Source organism: Anopheles marshallii, chromosome 2 (genome assembly GCF_943734725.1).
Source record: "Anopheles marshallii chromosome 2, idAnoMarsDA_429_01, whole genome shotgun sequence".
In the NCBI taxonomy this organism is placed as follows: domain Eukaryota; kingdom Metazoa; phylum Arthropoda; class Insecta; order Diptera; family Culicidae; genus Anopheles; species Anopheles marshallii.
In genome coordinates this window covers 8,983,228-8,996,599 of record NC_071326.1, presented here as the reverse complement: position 1 = coordinate 8,996,599, position 13,372 = coordinate 8,983,228, and the positions used below count along the sequence as shown (strand labels likewise).

Below are 13,372 nucleotides of genomic sequence, written 5' to 3'. Positions count from 1 at the left end.
CGGTTACATTCATAGTGTGTTTGTTTCCTGTGTATTTTTGATTATTTTCTTTTAGTGTTTTTTTATTTGTTTTACTCATCCTGTATCCTCTGGCTGTAATTTGTGGTTTAGTATTTACGCACCCTTTTTTTGAGTTTGGTTTTCTACCGACGATCAATAAAATCATACACCTGTGGTTTACAATTTTATTTAATCGTTCTAGGGATGGTTGTGGGGTGTAGCGAAGCAAACGCAAATGATTGATCTGCACTGAAACGATCGTGAACGTGGACCAACAGGGTATGAGATGTGGGCAACGGTGATAACGATGGAGAAGAAACAGTCGCAAAGGTCTTCTAAGGAATACAGTTCGCTTTTGGGTTTGGATAGAGGAGATTAAGAGAGAGATAAATGTACACAAACAATAAACGCTTTGAGATTTTTTGATTCGCATATACATTCATTCGTTCTAACCGGTTGGAGGATACTGGAACCGGTACCCTACACGGTAGAGAGTAGTGGTGGATGTGGGTTATACGAGTTTCAGTTGGAACTTATTGCGATGCAATGCGACGAACATTGATGATATTGCTAAGCTCATTATGAAAAGAGCTCATGGTTGGAGAATTTAGACTGAACGTTTCCGCCCTACAAACTGGAATTCGGCTCAAACTGGTTTAGTGTTTTGTTTTGCTTGCGGTTTAGTATGATTAGTGATAGACTTGCAGTAATAGCACAACATGGTTGCATGTTTCCCTTTGTCCAACTACTAGCTATCGTGATGAAACATACAGATACGCTTTTCGCTTCTCGCCTTATCCTTACACTACCGTAACAGTACACACACACATACATACAAACCTCTCTTTCTCTCTCTCTCTCTTTCTCTTCCCTTCTCTTCTAGTCGCTGGTAGTTTTTCTCGTGTTTTTTCCCCCACTTCAATTAAGGACTCATTATCAAATACATTTGCTTAAACTAACCTAAACAGAAGTGAACAAAGTATAATAATTTCTTTTCGCCTAAGTTAGTCGTTTGATTCCACCTCTCACCATCGGTACACACCGATTTGTTTCTGATTTATCTACTATTTTTTCTGCTTCCATAACTGCTCGTTACCTCTTTCGTGTATTTCTTTACTCGCCCCTTCATCCCGCTCGCCGCTCGCCGTTACGGTATAATATTTTTGTAGCTCTTTTGTGAAGTAATATTTATACCACCATCTATAGGTTTCAGTTTATATGTATATATATCTATATACTTTTGTGTTTACTTTTAATAACTACAACCACATTTTGCCTTTTGCTTCATTTTCTTTCACTAGTTTTCGTTTGCCAACTCGCGCCTTCTTCCCGTTTCCCATGCGTGAATGATGCAGCGTTGCTGTTTTACCATTTTGCTATGGAACCTTTCAAACGTTCGAACGAATAATTCTCACTCAGCTGCTTCTCCACCCCTTGCCAATGACCTCCACCCACACACTTCCTCTTTTCACTATAATAACAATAAACGAAAAACAAACAATAAAAATCTACCGCTGGCGCATACACGTAAAACGTATCGGGTATGCTAAATCTCTTGAGTGCCACCCACGGAAATAAGGCGGCGGGAAAAGTCTAGTTTTAAGTGAGCAACAAGAACAAAACTATAAATGATAACATATTTACATAAACACACATACACAAAGGACACACGAATGTTCAGCGTGGATCATTTCGCGGCGAAATGATAAATCCACGAACAAAGAAATTTTTAAATTCATACAGAAGCACGAAAAACAAAAACTGGTGAACGATATGTGTGTAGAATTGCGGGCAATAAATGGACTGGTACGTATTTTTTTCCCTTAAACTGTGTTCTCCGTGCATATACCGAGAGCGAAATACAAAATATCACCATTCGTACAGCGCCATCTATTGCTCGGTGCCTAGTGTCAAGTGTTCACTCGTGAACGTTGGTCACGCGCAACGTTCATTCTTGTGGTGGATTCCTGCAGATATGAACAGCTGTGGTAGGGTGCGTGAGGCTTACTACATATCCACAACACCTCCCCTCCTGCAGGACATGTGTTTCAGTTTGGTCAGTCAAATGAGATTTTCCTACGTCCTTGGCAGGGTGTGCCTCTGCCCCTATTCCCCATCTCCCCACTCCGCTATCTAATGTTTCTCTTAAAAACTGTTTGCATATTTTCGATGATCACCATACGGTGGTTCCACCAATGTATCGGGGAAGAAAACCACGATCAAATAAGGCAGTCATTGGAAACAGGTGTAAAAATCAGAAGCGGGATTGAACGAATTGATGGATTAATTATTACAGTAATAATAATAATAATTAAAAAAATAGCATAACACTAATTATTATATCTCGATTGCTAGTACACTATTCACTTTCTACTAATAACATTTACCGAAATTCGCTGCTTTCCTAATAATACAAAAGCGTTCACACAGTGCTGCGCGACCGTGCCTGGTTGTGACGTTTTTGTTTTTTTGGGTCGGCCTGTATCTGCCTGTACCGATGAATCTTCGCAAAGAGGACTGAAACTTTCCAGCTGGAGGACCAGCAATCGAACGTTAGGGGGAACTATTGGGTGGTTAATATTCCTATCTGTGCATCCTAGAATTGTGTCAATGCCTAAAACAAACTACGCACGCACCCACTACTATTAGCACACAGGACACTCCATAGGAGATGAAAAACATGCATAAACACAGTCCCCGCCGTTGCGTCGCATTCTCGCGCCTATTCAGCGGGATACTCGAACAACCAATCAACACTGCAGGTTTGCTGGTGCTCGGTGACGTTAAATCCCTGCTTGTTCAATTGTATTACGCGCGTCTTTGATGCATGCACGCAACATGCCCGAACCGCTGTCAATACGATCAACACACGAACACAGCATACATCATCCAGCATCCATCAGGTCCAGCCTCCAATCTCCTAAATCGATGATTCATCGTTCGTCCAGCACCGTCCCAGACAGGCGGTGGTACGCCTGGTCACGGCCGTGCCGCAGCAGCATGTGTGTCACGCCTCTCGTCGTCGTGATGGTGGTTACAGTATACAACAACTCGTGGAACAACATCTACTGGAACCGCCTTTGCTCTTCTGTCGCTGGTCTACAATATAAAACGTGACAATTAGCGTACATCATATAAGTTGCTTGAATAATCTTTTTTGGTGTTGGAATAGTTCACCTACCCTGTGAGTTTGGCTCGGGTAAATTATCACGCGGTACCAAGTGCATCACGGTGGTTTTGCCTAATGGTAGTCCCAGCGCCCCTAACGTGACGTTGCAGTGTAGAAAGCGTCCCTGGTAAATTAGTCTTAAGATTTCTGCCTTTGCTACCGCTTCCGCTTCCCAATCTGTGTGATAAGAAAGAAACAAGACTTGCTCTATTAGTATAATAAATCTTTTTGTATACACATATCTGTAGTCTGTAGGTCAAAACGATGTAGCTAACAATAAATGACAAGCTGTGTACTGCTTGGCTGATACTGTATGCATTATAACTTCTCCCACCTCGACGGGTTCCATGGTGTAATGGTTAGCACTTTGGACTCTGAATCCAACGATCCGAGTTCAAATCTCGGTGGAACCTACACTCGCAACCTTTTTTTCTCAACCGTTATACTGTTTTGGGACGGTGAATGTCCTGCCAAAAAGCAATATTTTACAAAGGTTTTTATCATTTTGTGTAGTGTACTTCTAACAAAAAAAAAAAACTGTTTTAAGGGCTTGTATCAGTTATCCTTCGTGAGGCACTGGGGTGCACACCACAAACCAGGCGTATTCTCCCAGCTTTAGTTCGACACAACAGAATGCTTTGGTACGGTACTAGGTTTGGTAACCAGCTACGCTTACAATGCATTGACAATGAAAGACAGTAGCTATCAACCCTCTGGTCGCATGCGAATGCGTTCTCCGTGCTATCCTTATTTCTTGATTGTAATTAATGTTGGCAATTAATCACGACAGCGTTCCACCACGACCTGTTTACAGTACTGCTGACCCTCCAAAATGTTGTATCTAGGAGGTTGGGTTGTTTTGCGAGGACTTGCATGTCGTTGTGACCGGCAGGTTGAGTTAGGAGGGTTCGCCCCAGGAGGAGGTAGGAGCTTTCGCCAGATTGAAATTTGGGCCAGAAAATTCCGGTTCGTGGTAAGCATAAACATAAACAGAATAATGTTCACTTCACCAGTCGTCGTTTTGCGAGATCAACGAACCGGTCTATATGGTCCGATATGCTTTTTTGGAGCTCTGCGTGAACTATACGCATCACACCGTATAGACTATTGGACATCAAAGTCACCCCACATTGGATTACTACAATTCGCGCATTACTAATTTAGGGTCAATTTCCAGCGCTATGTACCAACATTTACGTGTGGGCCAGCGAACTGACACGTGTACCGAGAGAACGTGTTCCAAAAATACCTTGCAGTTTCGTCCTTTTTAGCAAAATGATGGTACTTTTATGGGCATATTTCAGCAAATACATTCCCATACCGCATCAAACAGGGGCTGGGCCCGGGGACACAATTGTATTTGACACATCTACTTCGGAAAGCGCATTCCCTACGTAAAAAGTATCTAACAGGAAGAAAGAATGGAGCAAATAAATTCTACACAAAGTGGCACCTTGAGAGTTGCCTGAAATGGACATGGAGAGTGCTGCCGTTCGTTTTAGCTACACGAGCTTAAAGTGGATGTATCTGAAGGGTGTTTTGTGCTGTTGGCGAACCACCAATTTGAAGGACTTTCCTCTCGTAAATGTACCGTGTTTTGTACGTTCTACGTGTTGTGTTAATAATTAAGCACAGCAATCGTTAATTTTTTATGCTTATCGTAACGAATGATTCCGGATACAAGGGTAAACAGGGGCGCAAAACAATCGCTGTGGTTAATTGTTTGTTACGATAGTATGAACCCGAGTAATACAACAAAAGCTAAATTAGACGTATTGTAATATCTTGTTTAAAAACTCCACAAAAATAAACTCCATCCACCAGCAATGTGAGGACAGCAAGTTGTGTTGTAGTTGGGAAATAGTTGATAACATTTTACGCGCAAGCGCATGTTACAACACTGAACTCTACACCCAGCCAGCTTTTACCAACGGTAGGTGTGCGTATCTCCGTGCAGGCAAAACAATCTTCCGCAAACTACATGGTTCACCATCCGGTCCGGTGTGTGTATCTCAATTACAACTGTCCGGTGGCGCAGAAAGCATCGTAAGTGATTCCGGGTGTACCACATTCGGGGGCTCTTGGCAAGGGTCCTTCCCTCACCCCACCCCACCCACCTAAAAGGACGCAAACTAAACCCGTGTACGTTGAGAGCGGGATGCATTATGGCCCTTTGGCTTTGCGCTAGGTGGGCGAGTGGGCAAGAGTCCCTCTTTCGCCCCGTGCCATATAGATTTGTCTTCATTAGTGTCAAATGGAAAATTCGCATCCAAGTGCTGCGAGGGCGTGTGTGTGTACTGTACCGCGAGCCCGAGGGAAGAGAGTTCAGAAGCCAGAACACCTGAAATACCATCTTCGAAAACATTGTTTGGCAGCGATTGCATATTTGTACATATCGCCGTCGTAACGAGACCACCATCGATTTCTGCGCGTAAATGTCTGGCGTTAATGATGATGTACGGAATGTTTGGTTGGTGTGTTGGTGTAGCCAAACAGGAGCATGTAGGTTGACATGGATATCGTCCCTAAGGCTACGATGTACAAATCTGTCGATCAATTGATTAGCATTAGCGTTGTACGCAGTAAACATAAAGTTATTGCTGTTTTATTTTTAACTTTTCACAACATAAACTCTGAGGCGCCACTTTCAAGTCGACTCCATCGGAGAGTCTTCATCTTCCCGAAGAGCTAACAGACGGATGGGACAAATCGAATCGAATTCTGGTAAAAATGGTATGGTATTATTATTCAAGGAATGCCAGAAATTCAAGGAATTTTGTGACCAAACTACATTTCTGCACATTTTACAAACTATTTCTTGTTGAAGATCACTTTGGCATAGGTTATCAACGGAAAAGGAATCTAATTTATACAATAGAATTGTTTTTTCTATAAATATATTGACTTATTCGAGGAGGCGGCAGAAAACCTCGGGTTGGAGATTAACGAGGCAAACACCAAGATGGTGGCACGACCACACATCCTAACAAATCCTAACTTATGCAGGGTTGACGTACAAGTAAGTCGTCCAAAATTTCACCTATCTTGGGTCAAAAGTCAGCATCGACAATAACTTTGATGATGAAATATTATTCTACAGTTTGAAGAAACTTCTCCACTCAAAACACCTGTCGCGATGACCGCAGCTGGGACTACACAGTTCCAACACTCACATATGCCTCTGAGACATGGACTTTGTCCAAAATTGACGAAACCCTCTTAGCTGCGTTTCGAGAGGAAGATGTTCAGAAGGATTTTTGGCCCCGTATGTGCGGAAGGACAATGGAGGAGCCGCTACAATGACGAACTCTATGAGCTGTACGGCGAACTTACTGTCCAGTAAGTGGGCTGGTAACGTCATGAGAATGACAACGGACGACCCAGCCCGTAAAATCCTTTTAGGTCCTCCAAATGGACAGTGGAGGCGTTTTTGACTCAAACTGTGATGGAGTGATGGCGTTGATGCGTTCGCCATAAAGGCCGTGATAAAGGATTGGCAGACGAAGGCGCTCGACTGTGATTAGTTTAGGGGACTGCTGCAGCAGGCACATTGGCACATTAGATAGAAGATGACTTAGCTATTCAACAAACTGCTGCTAATTATTATACTCTGGATACCTTGAAAAATCAAGAAAAACCGACAAAAAACACACAACTTACCATCGGGCCAATTTTCAAACACTGTGAGTGCTATATCTCCGGCAGAGTCCGTTTGACTGAAGAGGAATTCTTTCGTCTTGCCACTGACGAGTATTAGCCGCAGGTTTATCTGTATTAGAATGTTATATGCAAATAGGAAAAATGAAAAGAGAACATAAAAATGTTTATATTAGACCACGAAGGAAGGAGATTATATAGCACGCTATACGGGTATGATGGCTTATGCAATACGACCTAAAATATATGAATAAAACTGTACAATGATTTTTTTGTTATTAGTTCTGTACCATAATACCATTTATAGGGACAGAAAGTATTGCAGTTCGTAAAATATAAAACATATATATAAGAAATAATAAATGAAGTAATAGTTGATAAGCAACCGAAAACGTATCATAGAACAGTATAAAACAATGTAATACAAAAAAAAACATACATAATAAAAAAAACACGAAAAATGAAACCACAACACACATCTGAGCAGACGAGAAGAAATGTGAAAAAAACAATATCTGATCATACATAAATAAACTGTAATAAAACGCGGTCTGCGCGCTCGCCATGAGCCATAGTCGACCACATCGATGATGATTCCGTGGTGGCACGTCAGAACGCATAAGAACTGAAATAAACACACATAACAACGGGAGAATCTGACTGACATCACAGCTGCTACCCTGAAACCGCCGAGGCAGTCGATTTCGATTATCGTGTTGTTGTTGTAGTTGGACCTGCTTGAAGGGCGAAGAGTTTTTTTCTTTATCTACCTCTTGTAGAATTCCCTTCACCCGTAGGCCACCGTTCCACCGCTCGGCTCAACTGTGTCCCACCGCTAGCTCGCTACCGCGTTCTCACGGAACTTTGTGGTAAGGTATTTTTTGGGGGATTTTCTTACCAAACCAACGCAACCCGTTCAATCGAAGCAATGTGTCGGCCGGGACCAACGCATCATCCGGATGCGAAAAAATTGGTTAATCTTTGGAGCGATAGCTGCCAGTTGGGGGGTTTTCGCAAGAATGTTTCTGGCCCGGTAGAACCACCGCACTACCAGCGCAACAACAGTGAAGAACAGCGTGTTTGAAATGCTTTCGAAATGCTGCTGGTAGCAGTGCGGGATAGTGGACCAGATGACGCAATGCATTGGGTTTCATAGCATTTAACATTCCGGAAGCATCAAAGTAGAGCGCACGGAACTATGCAATATACAACAGACCAGTGAGATTGCAACAAAACCAAACGTTTACGATAGCCCGGTACGGAATATTAAACATTTCTTGTTTCGCTTGGAATTTTCTTTCAACCGAAATCTTCCCGTTCCGGTGTTACAACGCCAAAAAGCAGATCGTAAAAAAGGGCTGTGTGATTTATAGGATTTATCGTTAAAGAACTGGTCGGAACCCAGCAAACTTTCTGTGGATTTATGGGCGAATACATATCGTTCATAAAAAAAACCAAACCAAACCAAACCAAACAGTGGAAATCAATTGACTCTAGAGGAAGCACAACTGATACAAAATTGTGTTACAACTGAAAATGGATTAAAGTAACTCCCAACGAACCGTAAGTGTCATCCTTAGCATACGAATAATAGAGAACCCCATCAAACAACAGAAGCACTCTCCAACCAAGGGCCCTTTGCGTATTCGACGATTAAAGACCGCGGCCCAGTAAAACGCTCAACTATGCAAAAACAAGTAAAAATCCTTATGAAACGAGCGCATTTGCCACCACATCCACCCCCAAACGAAGGACAGAGCTTAAAATTGTGCTGATTGCAGCAAAAGTGATACTTTAGCGAAGTACGCACATGCAACAGTGAAAGAACTGCTTAAGAACCCTCCTCACGCCACCATTCTAAGCACCAAACCATGACCCTGTAGTAAGGTCAAGACGGGAAAAATCATTCGCGCTACGGTCCGCTTTCTTCAACCGGGGAAACCGGAAAATGAGTGCACTCACACGCTTGAGACAACCGTTCCTCGTGCTGCGACGAAGCGCAGCCATCTCTTATTCAACGCGCGCCGTCAAACGGGAAGGACGCGATGATTGGCCAAAACCGAGGGCAATCGATGACGCGATACTTTGCGCGTCCTTGACCGTGAAAATCAATTGGCTCTTTCGATTGTTGGCCACTGCGTTTCCACTCATTGCCACCGCTACCGGGGTTTCCACCCCCCCCCCAAGCACAGCTAACTTCCGACCATTCTACGTGAAAGGTCGAGGACGAAACGTTTCTCTGTTTTAGAATACTCCCAAAATAATAAGAGGTTATGAAAATGATACAACAAATCAAATTAAAGAAAGTTTAACATAATAAATGAAGGAAATTGGTTCATTTAGTGTTAACGTACATCGGAGTGTTATGGCACACGGTGCTCTATTTCGAGCATCACCCAAAACTTACCTGCTGGAGACAGTTTTCACAGGCGTCATCGTCTCCACAGTTATTTTTATCATTGAGCATATCGATCGACAAGGAACGGAATGCAAAACGTAAAAGTGCCAGCTTCAACTGCGAAAGTTTGTGGAGTTTCCTTTGGGGCCGCTTCCCCGCAGGACGATGTGCGTCATCTGCGGTATTTAGCGTACAGCCAAAAGCAGCACCATCGGCCGCACGTATGCTCTACGTCGAAGCAACTCCTTCGACAACGGCTTCGGCCACTCCCCGAGCCCGAAAACCGAAGCGGATGGACATCGACGGATCGGCGAAACGGTTGCAGCACCGAGAAGCAAAAGACAACGGTTAGCAAACGGATCGAACGGTTCCGCGCTAACGCCAAGGCGCGCATGGGGGGTGGGGCGCAAGGTCCTGGGGACGCACTCGTGGGCAGATTCCAGAAGCGACAATCCGTGTCATGATTGTACGACAACAACAACTTCTTGACACCTCCGTCCACAGGGTTTACGAAGCCGAAAACCGAGGGCAAGCGTGCAAGCGTGGCCAGAATGGTTCCACGAACTTTGGAAACAATCAAGAGAAACTACTGTGCCGATCGAGATGATAAGCCTTGTCGAAAGGGACAAACAAACCGTTAAGAGACGAAGGTCGTTCGAAAATGAAATCTTACCCTTTCTCACGACAAAACCGCCTAAAGTTATGCAAATGACAATACAAATGTATCCTCGTTTGAGATTTTTTGTTTGCAGCATGTTTGTCCCTTTTCGCCAGGCTACCCTTCTAGACGAGCCAAACACTCCGCCGTAGGATGCGGCGGTTCGATGAATAACGTTCGTGTATCTTCGCTCTTCCCATCGCCACTCCGGGTGCGATATTGTACCGGGTTTTCGTTATAACGTTCATGACGTGTGTGACAGGTGACAACAATCGTGGATGCAACAATAGTACGCAACAATGCACTCAGTGACACAGCACACGGTATATGCACGTTTGACACACTACGCGATCTTCGCGATCTGCTTCATACCTTTTTCTCGCCCGAACTACCGGCTTGAACGCGGACATGGCGGCCGCTGAGATGCTTTTCGGGTTGGTGGGACGCAACAGTGGCACCAAATAGCCGGCCGTACTCGGCACCATCGCCGGGAAGTGGCCGATGCTGTTAAACGCGAACGGTTGCAGACAGGACAGCTTGAAACCGAAGTTGGCAGCCGCGACGGCTGCCGAGCTGGTCACCACAGTGGAAGTGGCTGCTGCATGGCTTGAAACCATAGCTGCTGCTGCCGCAGCAGCCGCAGCCGCTGCCGCCGCCGTCGATGCTACCGTCGCCGAAGGACTCCCCCCACCAACGGACGGGGCTGGTATTGCTGCCGGCACGACCATCACCGGAGTGGCCACCGGAGACGCAACACTTCCCCCCGGTGTGCCAGGGGCGGGTGTCGATGGTGGTAAAGTCGCACGAATCGCTGCCGCCGACGGTGCACCAACACTGGAACTACTGCTCGAGAGCAGGTGCGGAATGTGAGCAAACGGGCTGGTGCTGTTGCTGCAGCTGTCACTGTTGTAGCTCGCATCGATCGGCTGCAGATCGGAGTACTCCTTTTTCGGTACGACAATCCCACCGCCCAGCACGGGCAGTAACTGTCGTGGTTCGGCATGCGTCGGTGTAGGCATCACCACCAGCGGCGTAGGTTTCTCCACCGAGGACGAGGGAGATGCACGATTGGTAGCCGTACCCGTCGAACCACCGCCCGTTCCACCACCACTGCTAGAAACTGCCGCCGATTGGGCGGCAGAAGATGCCGACGTAACGCCACCATACTTGCGTGCTGTCGAGAGGATGTAGCGCTTGCGGGTACCTCCGTTAAACATGGCCTTCACATCTTCCCAGGCGTGTATGATCTTCTCCGGCGGGCTGCCCTGCAGCTTCAGATGGCGCCGCCAAGAGTTGAAGTTGGCCGCATCCGGCTGCACGTACTTATCGTGCGGGCTGAGCCGATGCGAATGGAAGATGAATTTGTTCGGCGAGAAGAACAGGCTGCAGTAAGCGCACTTGATGCACTTGGCCCGCGATGAGTTGTAGCGCGCCGGCGAGAATGAACCCGTGCAGCCCCAGGCACACTCGTGGTACACGCTGAAGGCGAACCCCTCCGGCAGCGCAGGTTGCGAGCATTCGCCGAAGAACGACTTGCACAGGCGTTCCGCTTCGCGCCGTGTGATCATTCCGCAGCGCCGTGAGGAGGCGGGCATTGCACCGGCCCGCCGTAGGATCTCCAACTGTACCGGCGTACATTGGATGCAGGTGATGCCGAGCGCCACACGGCGGTTGTGAATTTCGTTGTAGCTGAAGTCCTTCAGCAGCGTGCTGGAAATCTGTGCGAGACAGAGCCGCTCCTGGTGTTCCACGAACAGCGAGATGATTGGTTGTCCATAGATATACACCGTACGGATCTGGGCAAACGTAACGACATTTATGGGAATAAAAGATGGGTGCAATTTTAAAACTTAATCACGAGAAACGGCATTCTCCAGCATAGTGCAATTCTGGCGCACATAGTTGAATTTATTTTTTGGATATCATCGATTTAAGCACATTTTACTTGATGTCCGGCAGTGTCTTGGAACACATGAAGAGGTGTCCAATCATTTCATTGCTGCTTTAACCCTGAAATGCTGCGGACTTTACTACTCTCGAGTTGCATTAAGTATATTCTACTTTGTGGTACAATCCAATCCTCAAGAGATCTATCGGATTTTGAACCGGTCCGTTCGGGTGAAGACTGGCGCCGCTACCATCATGCCACCGGGGCCGCCCCAATACAGTTACACTCATTACCTACAAAGGTCCAAACGGGATTTGGTAGTGTTCCGGTCGTGTGAAGACTTGCACCATTACCACCTAGCCACCAAACGGACCCTCCCTTCGTACGTATCAATGCAGCAAAACTCCACACCATGGTGATGAAGTGCAATCGATGAGAATTCGGAGCGAGAACCATACAAGTGCAACACCAACCGCTTCTTCCGCAGTGTGAAGCAACAGAACTCGGCCACTTCCCGTGCAGCAAAAGTACACGACTTTGCAACAGTAAAGCCCGTGTGTAACGCAATACCTCCGAACGATCAACTGGTAACGAACGGAAGATAGCCCGTACGTGCGACAAGAAAATGGAGGAACGTAATTCGACTCCACGTCAGTGCCCGGTTAGCACGGGCCCTTTCCCAACTTACTGCTCGTTCGCTCGTTTACACTGTCGGTGTGTTACGGTGGATAGCAACAACGAAAAAAAAAAAACCGGCAAGGAAACCTCCATCGTTAGTCATCATTGTAAGACCCAGGGCAGGAAACCACTAAACACAGTAATAACGTATTATTTATTGAGCGTACTGCCGGCGATGGAATTTTGCGGTCCGGGTGTCATTGTTTGGTACCCGCCGAGCTCGAAAGCCTTTGTCGTCCGACCTTCTGCCGGCGCCCATATGAAGGACCAGAAGCGAAGCTAGGATAGTGTTTCGACCACTTGACAAATGGGAACGGCAGTGGTGTGTGGTGTGGAGGTAAATTTGTGACTCGCACATGAAAAGCCTCTTTAGTGGCGTTTGCGCAATTCCAACTAGCTGGTGCAACGTCTTGATCGCAATTGGCAGAAGTCGCGTGCATTGTCTTGAGTATATCAAATCAAGCAACGGGTGCCAGGGGTCGTAGCTAATCGGTTTTAATTAATCCCGTGGGAAAGCGAGAAGACGAAAAGGTGGTGTGTGCTGGTGCTAACATGTCCCATTCCCTAGCATAGACTCAGAACCAGAGGGGGGAAACATAAATCTGCTCGTATTGGCGTTTGGCGTTTGACTAAGACTTATTAAATATGGTTGAACTTCGATGAATCTCTACTCGTTGCTCCACAAGCGCCTGATGCGTGTGCTTGTTGTTGGTCACTTTAGATCAGCCTTAATTAAAACCACAAACACATGCGTATTGCTCCACTATGCCCCAGCAGCCGTTTGTCCGAATACTGGGAACATCCAGCGGTGTGGTTTGTTTTGCCTTCGGAGATCTCCGGGGTTACTATTCGAACCGGTCACAATTGAACATCATCAGCGGGGCATATGGAAGGCGTACGTCGTATCGTGGAACTTCAGTTCAG

General features: G+C 46.0%; 1 protein-coding gene and 1 non-coding gene across 2 annotated transcripts in view; one reads left to right on the top strand and one right to left on the bottom strand.

The window, feature by feature from the left end:
• Positions 1-3,034: 3,034 nt before the first annotated feature.
• Positions 3,035-13,372, bottom strand: part of LOC128709313 (ubiquitin-like protein 3) — a 44,954-nt gene continuing 34,616 nt past the window's right edge. Inside the window, exons 2-4 of the mRNA XM_053804300.1 lie at positions 6,830-6,938; positions 3,182-3,346; positions 3,035-3,099 (exon numbers count right to left, since the gene is read on the bottom strand). Coding sequence (XP_053660275.1) covers positions 3,035-3,099; positions 3,182-3,346; positions 6,830-6,938 — 339 coding nt within the window. The remainder of the gene's footprint in view (positions 3,100-3,181; positions 3,347-6,829; positions 6,939-13,372) is intronic.
• On the top strand, positions 3,511-3,582 carry Trnaq-cug (transfer RNA glutamine (anticodon CUG)). Its single transcript has one exon. It is a non-coding gene; the product is annotated as a tRNA-Gln (tRNA).